We start from the raw sequence: 17770 nt of genomic DNA, 5'->3' as shown, positions 1-17770 counted from the left end.
ACAACGGTGTAGTGCATCATGAATTTTTGCCAGAAGGCCAGACAGTAAACAAAGAGTATTATTTGGGCGTTATGAGACGTTTGCGTGAAGCAATTCGCCGAAAGAGACCAGAAATGTGGGCAGAAAACTCGTGGATTTTGCACCATGATAACGCACCGTCGCACAGTGCTATCATTATTCGTAATTTTTTGACGAAAAATGCAACAAATACCATCCAACAGCCACCGAATTCACCTGATTTGGCTCCCTGTGACTTCTTTCTGTTCAATCGAGTTAAAAAACCATTACGGGGAACGCGTTTTAGCAGCCGAGAGGAAGTAATGGAAAAATCGCAGGAAGCACTGATGGACATACCGAAAACCAAATATAAAAAATGTTTCGAGGATTGGATCAAGCGCTGGCATAAGTGTGTTGCAATCGATGGGGATTACTTTGAAGGGGACAATATAGATTTAGATGAATAAACTTGTATTTTTAATTTTCTGAATAAATTCCGGGAAATTTTTGATCAAGGTAGTAATACACAAGGAGTTCTTCAAGTTTTTTAGACCAAGGACTTTCACATTTATCACACCTAGATTCATAAACAAATATAACATGTCTATAACCTTCAAATTACTGTAAACCTTCAATACATTAATATCTGCAAAACATAAAAAAAATAGCTTTTGAAATACTTTTCCAGCCCCTTGTCTAAATCTAAGAAAAGACTTGATTTTACAAAAACTTTTACTAGTCCCAGAGAAAACATTAATTTTTAATTTTAATGCGATTTGATTTCCAAAACAAGAGTGCCTTTCAAATTTGAGCATTTAAACTACAAGAAGTGTACCTAATGACTTTCAAATGACAAAAAATAGTGAAATTTAGTCTCGACTGCAGTAAATCAGATGCCCATTTTTCCAGCCAATTTATCAGGTTTCCATGAAGTAATTCAGATGGTGGTAATGCAACGTCTTTTACCTGAATACATAGTTTTACTACTTGAGAAATTCATGTCACCTGAAAACTATAATTACGGTGTACACCCAAAAAGCCAAATAAATAATTACTGTAGTATGATCATACTAAAAAAAATATTTTGATCATAAAACTAATGATGCAGGTTGCCACAATGGACAACCAAATGAAATCAAATCTTTCGCCCCACTCACTGGTGCAACAGCAACAGTCTCTACATTGGTGACGGTGGTCGGACAGCCAAAGACTCCTACGTCAGCTGGGAAAGGAGGTTTTAGCCTTGGCTTGCCCTGCTTCCCTTCCAAGGACTCAATCAGGGCCGTCTCCTCCCCACATATGTACGCTCCTGCACCACGGTGCATGTACACATCAAAGTCAAACCCTGAACCGCATGCATTCTTGCCAATGAGGCCAGCCTGGTATGCCTGGAAAATGCAAATCGAACGCAGAGGAAAGTAAAATTAGGACAATTGCAGAATGGAATCGAAAACACTGTGCTACATTAAAGCACAAAGACAGGATAAATGAAGTATTTCAATCGCGCAAATGTGCCACCAGAGGAAGCAGACTAAAAGAAAATAACTTACATAGGAAATCACAACAGGTACAAAATTATGTTTTCCCCAAGCTTACTGATAATTGTAAAGAGCCGCGGAATATTTCGACATGTCACTTAAAATAAGAATCTTAGTTAGCTTCATAAAACTAAAATCTGCTTCCAAGGTTCATTCAATTATTGTCGAAAAGTTAGAAATATTCCGAAGATGCCACATTGGTCCTGTCCTTAAAGGAGTTGACACCATTGGCACTCACATTTGGATTTCAATTTAACACCAAATCATATTGTGTACTTCATGTTAGAATGGGTACACTAGAATATGTTCACAACATGAGATTTTCACCATGATAACTTACAATTGACAAGTATACCTAGGGATGCTTAAATATAAAAAAAACCCTGCATGTGATAAATTTTACTATCTAAGTACATAAAAACGAAAATAACAGGCCACAATCTGCTTTTTCTTCTCAACTGCATGGATTTTCATTCATGGATTTCATCCCCAATCATGAGAAAAATATAAATCTGTGCTGAAACACAAGAAAAAAATACTAGGCACTTTGGTCTTGTTAAGTGGTAGTTATTAGAGGTGGCCATAAGCTAAGGTCATTTGCATCATTAGGAATACGCGGGTAATCTCGTAGGGATTGAATTTTCAGGAGATATGAGAAGGGTGGCAAGAAACCCCTCATTGACATTCGTTTACTCTTCGTAGTATACTCTACTTGGAGTGCTATCCACATAGCTCCCAAGTACGGAATAGGATACTACTGAAAAATTCCATCACTGCTTAGATTCGAACCTGGGCTCCCCTCAGGGTAGGAAACCAGTACCCTTAGTCACAGCAACACCTCGACCCCTTTGCTCTTGTAAATAGTGATGTGGTCCGATGCACAATGGGGCCAGATTTTTCACAGGCAGATTTTGGAGAAATATCAGCACTCACTCACCTCACATATTGCCACTTGCATGTTTGAGGCCTCGTTGTAAAATTCTCCACGAATGTAGATGTAGGCGGCCCGTGCTCCCATTGCCCGACCAGCAATCAAACATCCTTCCACAAGCTTGTGGGGGTCATGACGCATGATCTCTCGGTCCTTGCATGTCCCTGGTTCACCCTCATCTGCATTCACAACCAAATATTTGGGCCTGGATGAAAGACAAAATGATTAATATTTTCAAAAGGAATAAAAAGGCCACACATTTCATAAAGCGGTACTAGCGAAAAATGCAAGGGGGATTTTTTTAGTATAATGTCTTAGGAAAAATAATATTCTTTAGTTATTGTTTCAGATATACACATACGGTTTTTTTAATTGGATATAAATTTAATTATTTAATAATAACACTACTGTATTGCATCATTTGAAAAATGTATGTATTTATTTATTTCAAAGTTATGAATTCAAAATATATTTTTTCGACTATTAGACACAATATTAATATTATTTTTTAAGCATTTTATGTTAAAACTGCCATTGAAGAAATGAAAAAAAATAAATGTGGAAAATATTATAAATATACAAGGAAAAGCTAGCAAATGGCATAACTTTTTGTCAGCCTCTACACAATCCCACTTCATCTTCATCATACAGCTTACCTCTGTGTAATATTATGGCTTTTCTATTATCATTGGACCGTTCATTTAGCCCCTAAGGTCTAGCCCCTAACAAATTCTGGGCACACCTTTTTTACACTATATGCACTATTATGGGACCTTTTTATTACTTCTGGTCAAATTTTGCACCACAAACAACACATTTTCCAGTGCAATAGCGATGAATCCCATCAAGATTCTGCTCCTGTGAATGACGAGATGAATTTGATACTACCTCACCCGAGCTTGAGGATAATGTCTCATGAGGGGCTAGGAACTGCGCATAATACCAGTTGGTTTTGTGTGCTAACAGATTCCATGGCAACGGGGTGAAAAACTAATTGAAGAATGCTAAGGGATCTACAATTGGTGATGGTGTCGCATGCTTGGGACTCGGTATTTCTGCATAACTAAAGGAATTAGCACTCCAAGTTTCATGACCTTCAGAAATAACGTTGAACTCCAGTGGCAGATTTCTATCAGTCACAAGACTCATTATATCATCTTCTTCTCTTTCCTATATTACTTTTAGCTTTTACCTCAGCATCACAATGTCAGAGTCGTCTGAATCCAAAATTCATATTGTCACTCAGATGCTTGCTCTCACCGTAATATTCCTCATAATAACCATCATCACTTGTCCATAACAAGTATTTCACCAATTCTTCATCTACTATTTATTTCAAATTCTTTTTAGTTGCCATTTCAAATAACCAAAATGAACATACAGATAAAAACGCACGTATTTTCTTGAAATCGCACTTGATTCAACTGCACAGTGGCAAGAGAGAAATGACACAAACTCAAAGCCAAAAGAGAACCAACTGCGTTCTTCGCATACCATCTACAACGAACTTTCTTTCTCAAGGCAGTAAAAGAAACAAGCCCAATCAGAAGGAGAAATGCTTGCAATGTCATAATATTACATAGAGCCTAAATGATTATCTAAGACGGAAGGCAAGAGAAACCAATGTTTGCAGAGTGATGTCTCACTAGCATCATGTCACCCAAGTCTTAGCAGTTTGTGTCGAAACAGATTCATCAAAAGGCATTCAAAAGTTTGCAGAATTTAACAGATTAGCCTTTCGGGGAGAAACCATAATGAAAAGGCTCCTCAGCGAAAGAAATGAACATACCATTAGACTGAGTTTCCCCACATGTAAACAGTTCAACATAAAAATTAAATAAGGTTTATACTTTACGAGAATTATTTCAAATAGAAAATTAAAGAAAAAACAAGATATAAAGCAGAGAAGTCATATTTTTTATATGAGAAATAATACACAAGATTCAATTAAAAATTAATAAATTATAGTAATTTTAAACAATATCTTATGTTTGAGCTAATACAGGTATATCAGCCTGCCACACTTTTTGGTCAAGATGCAAAAGCCAATATATCAACCAGCCGTACTAAGAGTGTTAAATATTATTGTTCCGTCAAAATCACTGTTAAAAGCCATTCATTATAGTTCAGATTCTTCCATTACCTTCGGGAAACGATATGCTTATAGAAGCATTTACCATACCCATACATTGTAAGGTAAACCGTATAAAAAGCCATTGCAAATATTACAATAAAAAAGCCAACCACATTCGTTCCACACCAAAATTAAGGTGAGAGCAAACCAAAACATTAGAATTGATTCTTATGATATGTGAAAGTGAAGCATGCGTGGCAATAAGGGTGGTTAGTTTTGTTCCCAGCCCTGCATTTAGTTTCCCAGACAGTTCTGTGATGCCAATAAAACAACACTTGATTGAATTTCAAGAAGTAGTTACGCTAACTGGATAACTCTAATATCCTTCAGAATATGATAGTGAGCACACACTCCAGTTCACTTTGAAGAAATAGGGTCACATGGCAAATTTCTATAGTTCAATTTACTTTAACCAACCATGGTTTCGACTCAAGAGTGCCATTTTCGAGGTGTCTGGTAAGTGAGCCATCCCCCATACATATATGAATATTGGAAGGCGTGAGGTTGGTTTCCTGGTTGGAGCGGGTACAAGAGATAAGGTGAGTAATATGGACTACAGATGGGGTACAAAGATATTGCTACACAATCTGAAAATGACACTTAAAAGAACAACCATTACCAAATAGCTTCAAGACCAATATCCTTCATCAGATAGGAAAATCAGAACATGGCATTGGAGGTAGGCAACTGTTTGAGAGCGGAGAAAGGGAATGGAATGCCTAGCCATCAAAAAAAATATGCTACTATTTTAAAATATAATTGAGGAAAAGGGGGGGGTGGTTGTGTTATCCAGTATTAGCAGTTAAATACATTATTTCCAACAATTTAAACCTAAGGTGTGTAATTGTACACAAAATCATTTACTACAGAGAATTTTAAAAATAATTATAAAAAACCTGGAAATAATTTTTTAGTTCAGAATAATATGCAACAACATCCACGGAAGGATAAGGAAGATAGTTTCATCCGGATGCAACCTGCATCAATGGAGATATAAAAAAGAAAACCCAGACAACAGTTATGGTTGAATAAACGGTACGCAATTGAATATATTACCTGCCATCCGATGGCTTGTTCATGAAACTCCATTTCATACCAGAGGGGAATCCAGCTCCTCCTCTCCCACGAAGACCAGATGCTTTGATTTCATCTGAAGTGGAATGGCTTGCGTTAAAATAAAAAAATGAGAGCGTGGGTATTTGATTTTACATTCTACAACATTATAATTCATTCCAGGGACAATGGAATTAAAGGAATTGTCATCCACATCACTGCAAAGCACATTGCACCTGAACATGCCTCTGGTTGATTTACAAGCATATTATTAACCAGCTCCATCATCGAACAACAACACGAATTTCACAAATCAACTGGTTAGGTGGCACAAAGAAGCAAAGGCTTATAATGAAGTTGGTCAATCTACTTCTTCAAAACACGCCACCAGCTACCAGTAATTTGTTTAACTCTTCTGGATGGACATAGCTGACCTTATTTCAGGAATTTACCTAATAATTAAGCTATTGATCACAAACACAAATAATAATATTATTTGCTGAAGGACCAATTTACATCACACAAAAGTAATAAATGTTACACAAGCTATTTTAAAAAACTATGAAGATTTCCATTTTACCTGTGCAAGGCCACAATCAAAATGGTATTTTAAATATTATTTGACAACTACAGGTGCTTTCAACGACCAATGTTTATGTTATCAGTATTTGTATTGCCACAGTATAAAGAGGAGGGTCGGGGATATTATCTGCAAGTGACCAGGTTCAGGTAAAATTTGTTTTCCATAAAGATTTTGCATCTCATGGAGTAGCCATGAAATCATAGTCAATTCACGCACATTTTAAAAAGTGATTGGAGACCAGCAAATAGGTAGCCAAACAGGAATTGGAGGATCCTTTTACTTCCCCTATTATGTCGTAATATGTATAAAAAGGGATACCATTTATGAATAAAGAACATTAAGGGGTCGTATTACCCTTCGCTAAGGGGCTGCAAAAATCACTCTTGCATAATGGAAACTTGAGTCATCTACTACTAAGCCTCTGTTGGCAATTTTCATGAAAATCCTGAAACTAGTTAACAATTCGAATTCACACCACAATAGCATCAGTTTTTCTTGGGAGCCCCAATAAAAGGCTATCTTCAAATGCAAAAAAATGTACTTTCTTTTGTTATTTTTTCCTTAGGGCCCATAAAAGTTATTATAAAATACAAAACGGTGACAGGTAAGAAACATCATAACAATACTTGAAATGGCATGTTCAAGGATCTCTGGAGGAAGAAGGAACTGCAGGAAGATGGGGATTAAATTAGTGACCTTTCAGTTCTGTGAAATTATGCATTCAAAAGTCCAACAGCTAATTGTGATTATTGAGCTTAAATTAATTAAACTATACTCTTAAAGACCGAAGATTATTTAATAAGCTATGGTAAATCTCAATTCAAAACAAGTCTAAGTGGGTGAAATTCACACATTCAGGGCAAGGCAAGCAGCTCCATTTCTCAAAGCAAGCAAGCCTTAATGGGTGAAATTCACAAATTCAGGGCAAGGCAAGCAGCTCCTTTTCCGTTGACACTCATGGTCACCAGAAAGTGGCGATTTCTAGATGTCGCATTCCAGTTAGGGTTTTTAGCTATGAGTGTCCAAAGGTATCACTTGACCTCAGAACCCTCCAAGCAATACCCGAGCACTCTACCCATTTGATTACTATGGGCAAAAAATTAAATTAGGCTTATTCAAAAATCCAAATTCTGATACAATAGGGAATCCAGAAAAGGAAAGCTTTAATTAAGGAAAAAGGAAGGAAGCATTAATATCAAGGCTCATCATAGGCCATCTGCTGTGGTCGGCAGGTCCATGGAGACCTCTTCTCCATGCAATGTTTCCTTTCCTGTGCTCTTCCATTGATTTCCATACACCTTTCACCCTCTTCCACATCATCCGTCATTTTGACCCTCCTCCGCCACCTCTTGCCTGGCCCATACACCATATCTTCTAGGACCTTCTTCAAGAGGCAGTCCCTTCCTAGCACGTGTCCAAGCTGATTTCCTTTTCTTTTTCCGATTGTTCTCAGCAAACTCTTCCCTTCTCCTGCTCTCCTCAACACCAACCCATACCTCACCCGGTCTGTCCATTTTATGCTCAGCATTCTTCTCCATACCCACATCTCAAATGCCTTCAGCCTTTCACAGGCCCTTTTTAATACAGTCCATGTTTCACATCCATATAACATATCACTTAACTAGTCTCTTTCTGAGTCGAATATCAATTCTGCTATATAACATTTTTCTTTTCCTGCTGAACACTTCCTTGGCCATCACTATCCTTGTTTTGGTTTCCTTTTCACTCCTACAGCTCTTTGTTACCTCCGTACCCAGATATTTGTATCTCTCCAGTTGTTCCAGCCTTTTTCCTTCCATTACAATATTTATTTCCTCATCTCCACCAACATTCAATACTTTGCTCCTATTTATCATCAATCCATACCTGACACTCATGTACCTTCTCTCCAGAATTTCCTGACTGTTTCTTTCACATAAAGGTTAAATAAGGTGAGGGAGAGACAACACCCCTGCCTCACTCTACTCCCAATATTGAACCAACCAGTCCTCTTTACTTCAATTCTAGTACACCTCCTCCTACACAACTCCCACATATCAAGACAAAGTAGGTATTTGCCAACAGAACATCATCTTCAGTGTAAATCTACCAATTAAATTTAGGTTTTGAATGGTCTATAACAACAATGGCATCAACTGTATTTAAAACCTTGATTGTTGGTCTTCCGCTTCACCTTAGTTAGTGCTTATATTCTTCTCCAACCTAAGATGCTAATCCTATTGCCTCCAATACCAGTTTTCTGATCTATACAGTGCTACACACCATTTTTGTGCTTCCAGAACTTTCTTTTAAACCTTGACTCATTGCACCAGCCACCAATTTCCTTCTTCCTGTACATGCTTGAATTGCACCTTAACAAAACCTTTGCAAAATGATTTAACGAAAACTGGATTAAAGTTGACAGAAATGGCTGTAGCCCAGTGAATTACACGGGGAAGTGATTTCCATGGAGCAGTGAAAGAGCTGCATAAAAACAATGGCCAGAGAGTATGAAATAAATTGAGTTATCTAAGCATTTCGCGATAGAAATTACAAGAATGCTGTTCTCTATTCCTGTGATGGAAAATTTAAGTCAAGACACATACATGGAAGACTTGACTCTACTTCCATATCTCCGAAAATACCATTCTAAACCCGGCATTAATTAGTGGATAACTTCATGTGCCCTAAATGCATTCACTCCTTTACCAACGTCCATTATGAACTAAGATTTTTAGGTTTCTAAATCTTTCTTTTCTCCTCCCTAGTTGAAGCTGATTAGTCTACCAGAGACTATTGCCCCAACCCTCCCTATGCACATTTATCAACTCTCACACACATGACTTGCCAGCCTAATCAAATAACGCTCCCTAACAAAGAAGGCATCTCATCTCCCCCACTCCAATCCTCAACTTCCCATATTTCGGTGCATGAAGTGGCCAAAAGATGTCTTCCTCAAGCGAAAACAGACAGAGTGTATGTCAAGAAGCAGTTTAAACGTAGCTTTCAATTTTTATTCTGTGCCATGAATACTCAACAGAGGAGTACTTACGGGATAACCAAACAAGACGAAATATTGACCAAATTAAAGTGGCGAGTAACAGAAATTACTTTCCATAGTCATTTTTTCAAATACAGCAGTAAAAGTGAGTAGTGTGTCCGAGTTGGGCAAACATTTTCAAAATGCCACACACACTTCCAACACAACAAACTTACAAAATAATTTTCTCAAACCTCAGCATTTTAGAATATTACTTTTAATTTGAGGTCGAGAGCTTAACTCCTATTATTGCGCTCCTTCTGACACTGAAGCATGGTGAACTTTAATGCACAAAAGAATTTCACCTCCAAACACTGAAAAAACTTTAGTGCCAGTTCAAATTTATGAATGGACAAAATGAGTTCGCAACCACTGAGTTAATTTCTACCCAAAAAGATCTTTTTGCGGAAAAGAAAATAAATATTTCAATAGACTGTGCAGAATTAATTGCTTTCCAGTCCTTCATAATTCCATTGGCCACCAGGTATCGTGAATTTGTAACCATACTTCCTATACATTATTCATTTAAGCCAAAAAGACGCCATACATACTTATAATCCAATCAGCTCCTTTCAAAACAATCTCCTTAGTTTTATACCAATCGCCTCTTTTTAGGGCCCCTTTCAAACGCCAGTCATGCCTTCCGTATAAATTTGTAAATATCCTATCTTCGTCCTTCAAATCGCCAAAATTGGTCTGTAATGGAAAAGGCGCAATTAGCGTAAATTACATCAATACGGATACGCATATGATTCGAGTTTATGGCAAGCAAAATAAAACTACACCAGTGATTCTGTTTGGCACGCACATACATAGTAAAAATGCTTTATCCATAATCCAAGAAACACAATTAAGATATGAAGAACTTAAGTATTACGAATAAATAGCAGGGCAAGTCAGTATACATAACAGTAACTTTCAACACAAGAAGAAATCAACGGCCGCATATTGTATCATTAGAACAAGAAAACCTTAATAACCTTGGTGGGCTGGGATGAGTTCGGTCTATATTGAATGGCTGGCAACCCGAACTGCCCTATAAATAATTAAAAACAGTATAAATCTTAAATTAGAGGCTCAGTAGACTTACATAACAAATATTGTTAAAAAAACTGACACTGAACTATTAACCACCATCGCGTAAATTACTAATTGAATAAAAATTATATTAGCCACAAAAGTCGAAGAAATAATTTACCAACCTAACTGACTTCTTGAAAAGTTTCCCCATCTCAGCAGTGAACGAGTCGCCATATTTCTCGCCCTATGAAGTACGGAAGTCTACTACGTTACAGTACGTCGGACTAAGAGTCAAGGTCAACAAATTTGATAATAAATCACATATATGATTGATTTAATATTACATAAAAATTAAATGTTTGGCAATGCCAACTTATAAGAAAATTTTAACCCACTTCTCATTATTACTTTGACTTTTGAAGATAAAAGCAGTCATGTCCGCGTCAATTCCGTCTGTTTCAAAATTATCTTCAAGAATTGTAAGAATATTGGGATGCAATCCAGGGCCTATGACACTACAAGGAACGAATACTTATTTGATCGGAACTGGAAAAAAGTGCGGAAGAAATTCATAGAAGTGTCATGGGAAGGTGTCTCTTGAATTTCTTAATTTTAATAAAGCTACTGTTTGTTTACGTGTCTCAGGCGAATTCTACTAGACACCGGCGAAAAGAATGTACCCCTCTATATGAATAATTTACAGAAATTCCTGAAGGAGGAAAGCCTTATGCTTGATAGAATTATTGTCACGCATTGGCATCATGACCACATTGGTGGAGTGGAAGATATTTTGGAAACCATACAGCCTAACCTCTCAATTTGGAAATATCCCAGGAAAGATAGCGAAGATGACTACTTCTCTAAACCTGTCAACTTGAATTTTTTGGAAGATGGACAAGAAATTAAAACTGAAGGAGCCACATTGAGGTTTGCTAATAGTGTTAAGATTGGCAAGTTAAGAAGGCTTCTCCTCATAGTCCACTTGCATTATAGAATCATTGCTTCGTTCTATGATTATACAGGATTGTTCACACACCTGGCCATTCAACTGATCACATCGTGTTAACATTAAAGGAAGAAAATTCCCTGTTTAGTGGCGATTGTATCCTAGGAGAAGGCACAGCAGTGTTTGAAGACCTCTACGAGTATATGAAATCGCTGGACTTAATTTTGAGTATCAAACCTGATGTGATATACCCTGGACATGGTCCAATAGTTGAGGTGCTAATTTGCTACTTTTTCTTCAATTTTTTTTGTTTCAAACTTTACAGATTATATGTGGTACCGCAATTTCAACAGAAAGCCAATTCTCATTTTTATCATTTCAGAATCCATCACCAAAAATAAAATTTTATATCGATCATCGAAACAAAAGGGAGCAAGGAATAATAGGGGTATTGAAAAATGAACCGAATAGGTTGTTCACTGAAATGGATATTGTTAAACTCATATACACGGTAAGTGTTGAAGTGTAAGTGATTAGCTTCCACAATCTCCCAGCTTCTATACATATACAAAACAGATTGCCTTACAAACGTCATGTTAAGCTATTGTACCTACGGTAATATATCGTTTAAGATAGCTCCTTGATGGGAACAGAGAGTAACCACTGCTAAGGCTTTCCAAGCACCAAGTGAAAACCCTACATTACAGTAAGCTATTTTTTATGTCTCCACACATACTCTTTTCCATTCATTCCATCCCATATTCCTAATCTCTTCCTCCATGTAACCCATGCATGAAATATTCTCCGCTCTTTTATGGTTGAAAAGTGGAAGAGACGCTGGGATAAGTGTGTGAGGTCAATAAGTACTGCGAAGGGGTCTAAGGCCTCATTGTTCTAGGTATATTTCTTAAACGGCTGCATTGCATGGATGGATACACCCAGAACAGACCTCGTATATTGATGTTTTACACATATTTTTCATAAATTCTGCATTTATCATAATAATATCCTGCCAATTTTCGTACGAAATTGATAAATTATGCATAGCACTGAAAGGGTTAATGAAAATTCCAGAGGGTCTATTGAGGGAAGTCACAAATATAGATTTACTTGATGAAACGTCAAATACATTTTACTCACTGTAACAGTGTATAAACTATTATGGCAAATTGCATCTGAGGGGGGAAACGGATTAGGTAACCGCTATTCTAGTGAAGAAAGAAAGAAATTTAATTTGCTTATTCTGCTGCTTACCCCACAGCATAATAGGTTCATGGTAGAGGCTGACCTTGAGCATAGAATTTTAATAATTTATCGAGTTGTTAAGAGAGCAAAAGAGTGATGGAGGCCACTTTTTACTTAGAGACTTGGAGTTTTATACGTAAAAGGTTAGCTAAGCCTGAGGCTAGTTGCAAGTATGATGTATTATTTGCATTTCAAGGGGGTTGTGCTCTTTATTTGAAGAAGCTTTTTGTTTTACATTCTGCTGGACTGGGTTATAGGTATATACAAAAAGGCCTTGAAGGACTTCAATAAGGTTGCCTATATCACTTCATAATAAAGCCTATGAAATCACAAAGTTTGTGTTGAGTTTACAAAATGAGCAGTTTACTATTTTCAGAAATGTAAAGTTGCCCTTCGTTTAATGCACTTTCGTGTTACCTTGGTAATAACTGAAATAATCACCAAAAATATTTATGGATGTGATGAAAATATTAAATTATGTTTATGTCATTTTGTAAAGTTAACTTCTACTGTTTATGCCATAACTTTCAAATAATCCATAGTTACTAGAACTGGGGGGAAACATAAAGATGGCAAAGAGAACTGTGTCATACTCTTTAGTTTCATGCCTTGCTCTAATTCCCTACAGCAAGTGCCCACAAGCAACTTCAGTTGCATGCATCTTCTTCCATTGTAAAAATTATTAAAATTATGAAAAAGTTTTTTGTGTTAAAAGAGTCCCCTCAGGGTATAGCAAGTTAAAAAAGATAATTTGGGCATTAATGAGTTAAATTACCTCTTTCTGAATGCTCAAAAATGCTTTTGGGAAAGGTCCTTTTTGATTATTCAGTCCTCTGAAAATGTAATAATATTCCATCTATTTCAAGGGAAAAGTGAAAAATAGCTCTGAGCAAATGTCATAAAATTTCCTTGTGAATGTGGAGATATGTACTAACATTAAATGAAATGTAATCTCACACTTAAGTCTATAAATGTTGTGATATTATAGGACATAACATGTGTCAAACTGGCTTCCCATCCAGAGGGCCCGGGTTCAAATCCCGGCGGTGTTGAATATTTTTCAGAGGTATCTCGATCCCTGCTTGAGGTGCTTTGTGGAGGGCACTTTGAGTGAGTACGCCGTCCGTCGGATGGGACGTTAAGCCGCGGACCCCTTGGCGCCTTTCGTAAAGAGTAGGCTAATGCCGACGCCGGGTTTCTCTCCACCCTTCATCCTTTCCTATCCATCCCCTATGGCGCAAATGACCTCAGCTGTCGGTCGCCTCCCCTCAAAACTACTACTACTACTACATGTGTCAAAAAACAAAGAGAAACCTATAAAAATCTCCCTACCTGTTTTCATCCTTGTTTATTCCAAAAAACAATTACCTGCTGTTGCAGGAAAGGGGTTTAGAAATTCTTATTATTTTATTTCAGTCCAAAAGCAAAGTCAAACCTATGGTTCAGAAATAGTCATGATTTCAACCACTAGAAGGTAACATCTTATCACACTAGGAATCCAAAAAAATAGCATTAAATGAAAATTTTCAATCGCAACCTGTAATATCTACATACGTCTGTTTCACACTTTATTTACCATAAGAACACACTAAAATATCGTTCAATTTAACACCCATTCTTGCTCTATGGGCTTTACATCCCTCAATCCATTTTATATATCTATAATTTCTTTATCAACTTGCACCTTCAAGAATGCATTTAAATTGCTTTACCTATCGTCATTTGAGAGAATAACTAGCTTAGTGATAGAGAAACACATTGTATTGCTCTGAAGGAAATTGCATTGAGTGCACAGTTACAGAGTGACGTCCATATTCCTTTAAGAGTTTTGTGAATATGCATGACATTTTGTCGACTGTAAATTTTTGTTGCAGTCAGTAAGGGTCTTCAGTCTTAATGTTTACTTCCCTAGGAGACACCCGAGCACTTGTATCCTGCAGCTGCAGTTAACGTGGGGCACCACCTGTCAAAACTGCTGAAGGAAGGTAAGGTGGGGTTGGAGGGTTCCAAGTGGAAGGCTACTGGTATAGTCTGTCCACCGAATCGGTTGTAGTGGAAATTGCGGTTAGTGCTCCCCTAAGGTGGTGGTGCACTCCGTTAGGAGAAACCAGAGATGCCATTTTGGGGATTACCAAAGTTTCATCACTCAATGGCTCATCACATTTTGGTGTGAGAATTTTTGTAAAGGTTTTATGTATGTATATATATATTGTACAATTGGTTGGAAATATGTGAATTATTAATGGGTGTATCAATCATGGAAAAATTAAATGTACTCTTTTGTGATCACATGATTAACGGATGTGTTTGTTTCGATTAATTCTGTCTTTTTTTAAACCATTAATACAGATCTTACCCACCAGAGTACAGTTAATCAGTTCCCTTTCCATTAATGCTCCTTTTGTATGCATGCATGTTCCCCTAATACTCATTTTCTAATTGGTGTTCTCATCCAAATTACTTCCCAGATATTTACAAATTGTTTCTGTAATCCTATATGGCCTCCGACTAAAATTACATTGAGTGCTAATTTCATAATCCTGCGTATTTGTTTTACTAAACTTTCCCACATGCCAATAATCTAATTTTCACATAATTATCATCACCCCATAAATTTCAAAGTTTCTGTAAAATGGACCTGACCAAGGATACATTTTGGTGAAATTAATCCCTAAAAAAGAAGCTTAAAAATTAAGAGCTAGTTTGCATTAATGTCAAATATATAGCACTATGTTCTGTCTTACTTTAAGAATGGTTCTCTGTGGACTGCAACCTTGATGCAGTCAGATACTTGGGTAGAAGAGTCAACAGTATGAGAAAAGGAGATTTAGAAGTTTGCCTCCACTGACCAAATGATTTCCCTCCACCTTAATGTAGGTTCATACCAATGCCAAAAGAGGGGCTAATCTTCTGAATCTGTAAATTATATACCTATATCTGTGTTGTTAAGTTTTTTCTTTTTGAAAAGCTTACTCATGCACATATAAGCATATTTGCCGTGAACCTTCTGTCCTTTGACGCACTGAATGGCTGCCAACGTGAGCATAGAACAGGCAGGTCGATGACTACTGCTATTTTCCAGTATATTAATATAATATATTTCAGGGTTCCTAAACCACAAGCACAATGTTGTGGGTATTTCTGTTGATCTTAAAGATGATGTCCATAGTATTCTTAGAAGAAAGATTTTACCTTGGAATTTATGCTGATACACTCAATTGGTTGACATACTTTCTGAGTGATAGGTCACTAATATGTTACACTCATCACATATCTTGAAGATCCAAACCGGCTAGCTCAATTAGAAAATCAAGGTTGGTGGCTACTTCCTTGGCCCTCTTCCACTGTTGGGGTTGTTCATTAATACCTGCCTTTGAAACTTTACCAGTAGTTCAATATTGCATGCTGACAATACCTCCAGTAGTCTAATATTTGCTACTGAAAATTCATGATCATGTGCCAACAAGATGCTGAAGTATAATGGTTCCAATTACTTAATTATAACTACTAACCTCCTGTATTTATCTTCTTGCCAAGGAAGCTTACCCTTTGGATGATTTAAATATTAATATGATGCTCTCAGGGTGAGTTTCAATAACATTTCTTGATTCATGTACATACAACTCTGAGCTGGTCCATTCATGCATCAGAATTGGCTATAAGTATTTTCAATACCAGAAAGATGGCTCACTTTCACTCCATTATCATAAAGTACAAGCTTATCTTTTACGTTGAATCATGTTTTGTGGGTAATCATATGTTTCTCCTATGGACTTATAATTACAAAGGCAAGCCATGAAAGCTGTGAGTGGATTATCTACCTGTACTCTCAGTAAATCAATATTTTTATCTTTTAACATTTTAAAACTTCCTTCAGTCTACATTTTTTTCATGTATCCTGTTTGCTAAAAGTCACCCTCATATTTTTCCTGTAAATACAAATGTTCATGAATATCATACCCAAGGGGAAAATAACATTCACAGCAATCAGTATTCTTATTCTCTCTAGCTCAGAGGGCCACATCACCAAGCATCTGTTTTAGTTAATAAGATTCCTGCACATATATGGTTCACTTCATCCTTGTCATTTCTCAAAGGAAAGCAAAATGTCATCCTGGAGAATGAAGCATACTGAGGTTCATATGAATTTTAGGAAGATAAGTTGTAATACATTTATGTTTTTAATGCATATATATGTGTGTTCATGAAACTACCTATGGTTATAGGACCCTATTAAATTAAAATAAATAATTATTATTAGTTCAAGGTGCCCTGCAACATTGATATGGTCGAAGGGCGTACTTTTGGCTTGCTTGCTATATTTAGAAATGAATAAATAGTCATTAGGGGCCATTCAAAACCTACCTTTAAAATGGGTAGCATTCCTTGATTGAATTGAAGTGACTTTTGCCTATGTATATATTGGCCTAGATTACCCGCAAAACAACCACTGTTTGATTGCATACATGTGCGTGCATATGAGCTTGTAAAATAATGAGAATTTGCTGATCATTAAATTCATCTGGACAAAATGATCACTGTGGATAAAAGCATTAGCTAAAAATGAAGTGGGTATCTGCCTATGTATAATCTTTAAATGGAAGTTGTAAGAATCAATGGATAACCTTTTTGACTTGAGGAAAAGAAGATTGAGAGAATAGGAATTTAAATAACTAGGTCTTAGTATTTCAACAGAAATGTTAAAGCAGAAGTGTTAAAAACTGGAACACAGGAGATAATAACCAGAAATAGAGGGAAGTGGAATTATATACATGCCAATACAGAGAGATAAATAAAATGATGTAAAAATGACACGCTTGACAACAATAAACTGTAATGAATATGGGTGAAACCACATGATAGAACAATGAGACCGTACGAAAACGATTTGATGGTATGGATAGTTAACAAGCTTCTCATTTTACCAATGCTTAATTCATGAAAAGATGATGTACATCAAGAGGTAATATACACGGACATAATACATGGTCAAGAAATATGTTAGACATTACCCAGTGCAGATTGCCCAAAACCTTCAACCATTCATATAACCTTGCCTTAAAATTATACTAACAAACTGCCCCATACTGCAGTACTGACTAGCTGTAATAGGTTCAAAAATGAGATCGAGGATTGGTTGATGTCAAACCCCTTGTATTCTTTAGGTGAATATTTTGAACTGGACTTCTCAATAGTTAAATTATAATACATGTATATCTCTTCACAATGGTAATGAATGTATATATTTACATGTTTTTCTTATGATGGCATATGTGTATAGTGGCAAGTGCTGCTCTTTGATGA

At 36.6% G+C, this 17770-nt stretch overlaps 2 protein-coding genes across 2 annotated transcripts in view; one reads left to right on the top strand and one right to left on the bottom strand.

The window, feature by feature from the left end:
- The window catches only part of LOC139695647 (NADH dehydrogenase [ubiquinone] flavoprotein 1, mitochondrial-like), a 20962-nt gene extending 10392 nt beyond the window's left edge, over positions 1 to 10570 (bottom strand). The window contains exons 1-6 of the mRNA XM_071594458.1: positions 10458 to 10570; positions 10236 to 10291; positions 9807 to 9951; positions 5657 to 5750; positions 2473 to 2671; positions 1155 to 1385 (exon numbers count right to left, since the gene is read on the bottom strand). Coding sequence (XP_071450559.1) covers positions 1155 to 1385; positions 2473 to 2671; positions 5657 to 5750; positions 9807 to 9951; positions 10236 to 10291; positions 10458 to 10509 — 777 coding nt within the window. The 5' untranslated portion in view covers positions 10510 to 10570. The remainder of the gene's footprint in view (positions 1 to 1154; positions 1386 to 2472; positions 2672 to 5656; positions 5751 to 9806; positions 9952 to 10235; positions 10292 to 10457) is intronic.
- LOC139695648 (endoribonuclease LACTB2) lies at positions 10536 to 17770 on the top strand. Its single transcript, XM_071594459.1, has 6 exons — positions 10536 to 10571; positions 10698 to 10831; positions 10921 to 11202; positions 11298 to 11496; positions 11604 to 11732; positions 14379 to 17770. The coding sequence occupies exons 2-6, from the start codon at positions 10710 to 10712 to the stop codon at positions 14517 to 14519; spliced, it is 873 nt and encodes a 290-aa protein (XP_071450560.1). The 5' UTR covers positions 10536 to 10571; positions 10698 to 10709; the 3' UTR covers positions 14520 to 17770.

Source organism: Hetaerina americana, unplaced genomic scaffold (genome assembly GCF_022747635.1).
Source record: "Hetaerina americana unplaced genomic scaffold, ioHetAmer1.1.p SCAF_61, whole genome shotgun sequence".
NCBI classification, from domain to species: Eukaryota; Metazoa; Arthropoda; class Insecta; order Odonata; family Calopterygidae; genus Hetaerina; species Hetaerina americana.
This window is presented reverse-complemented; position numbering and strand designations above follow the sequence as displayed.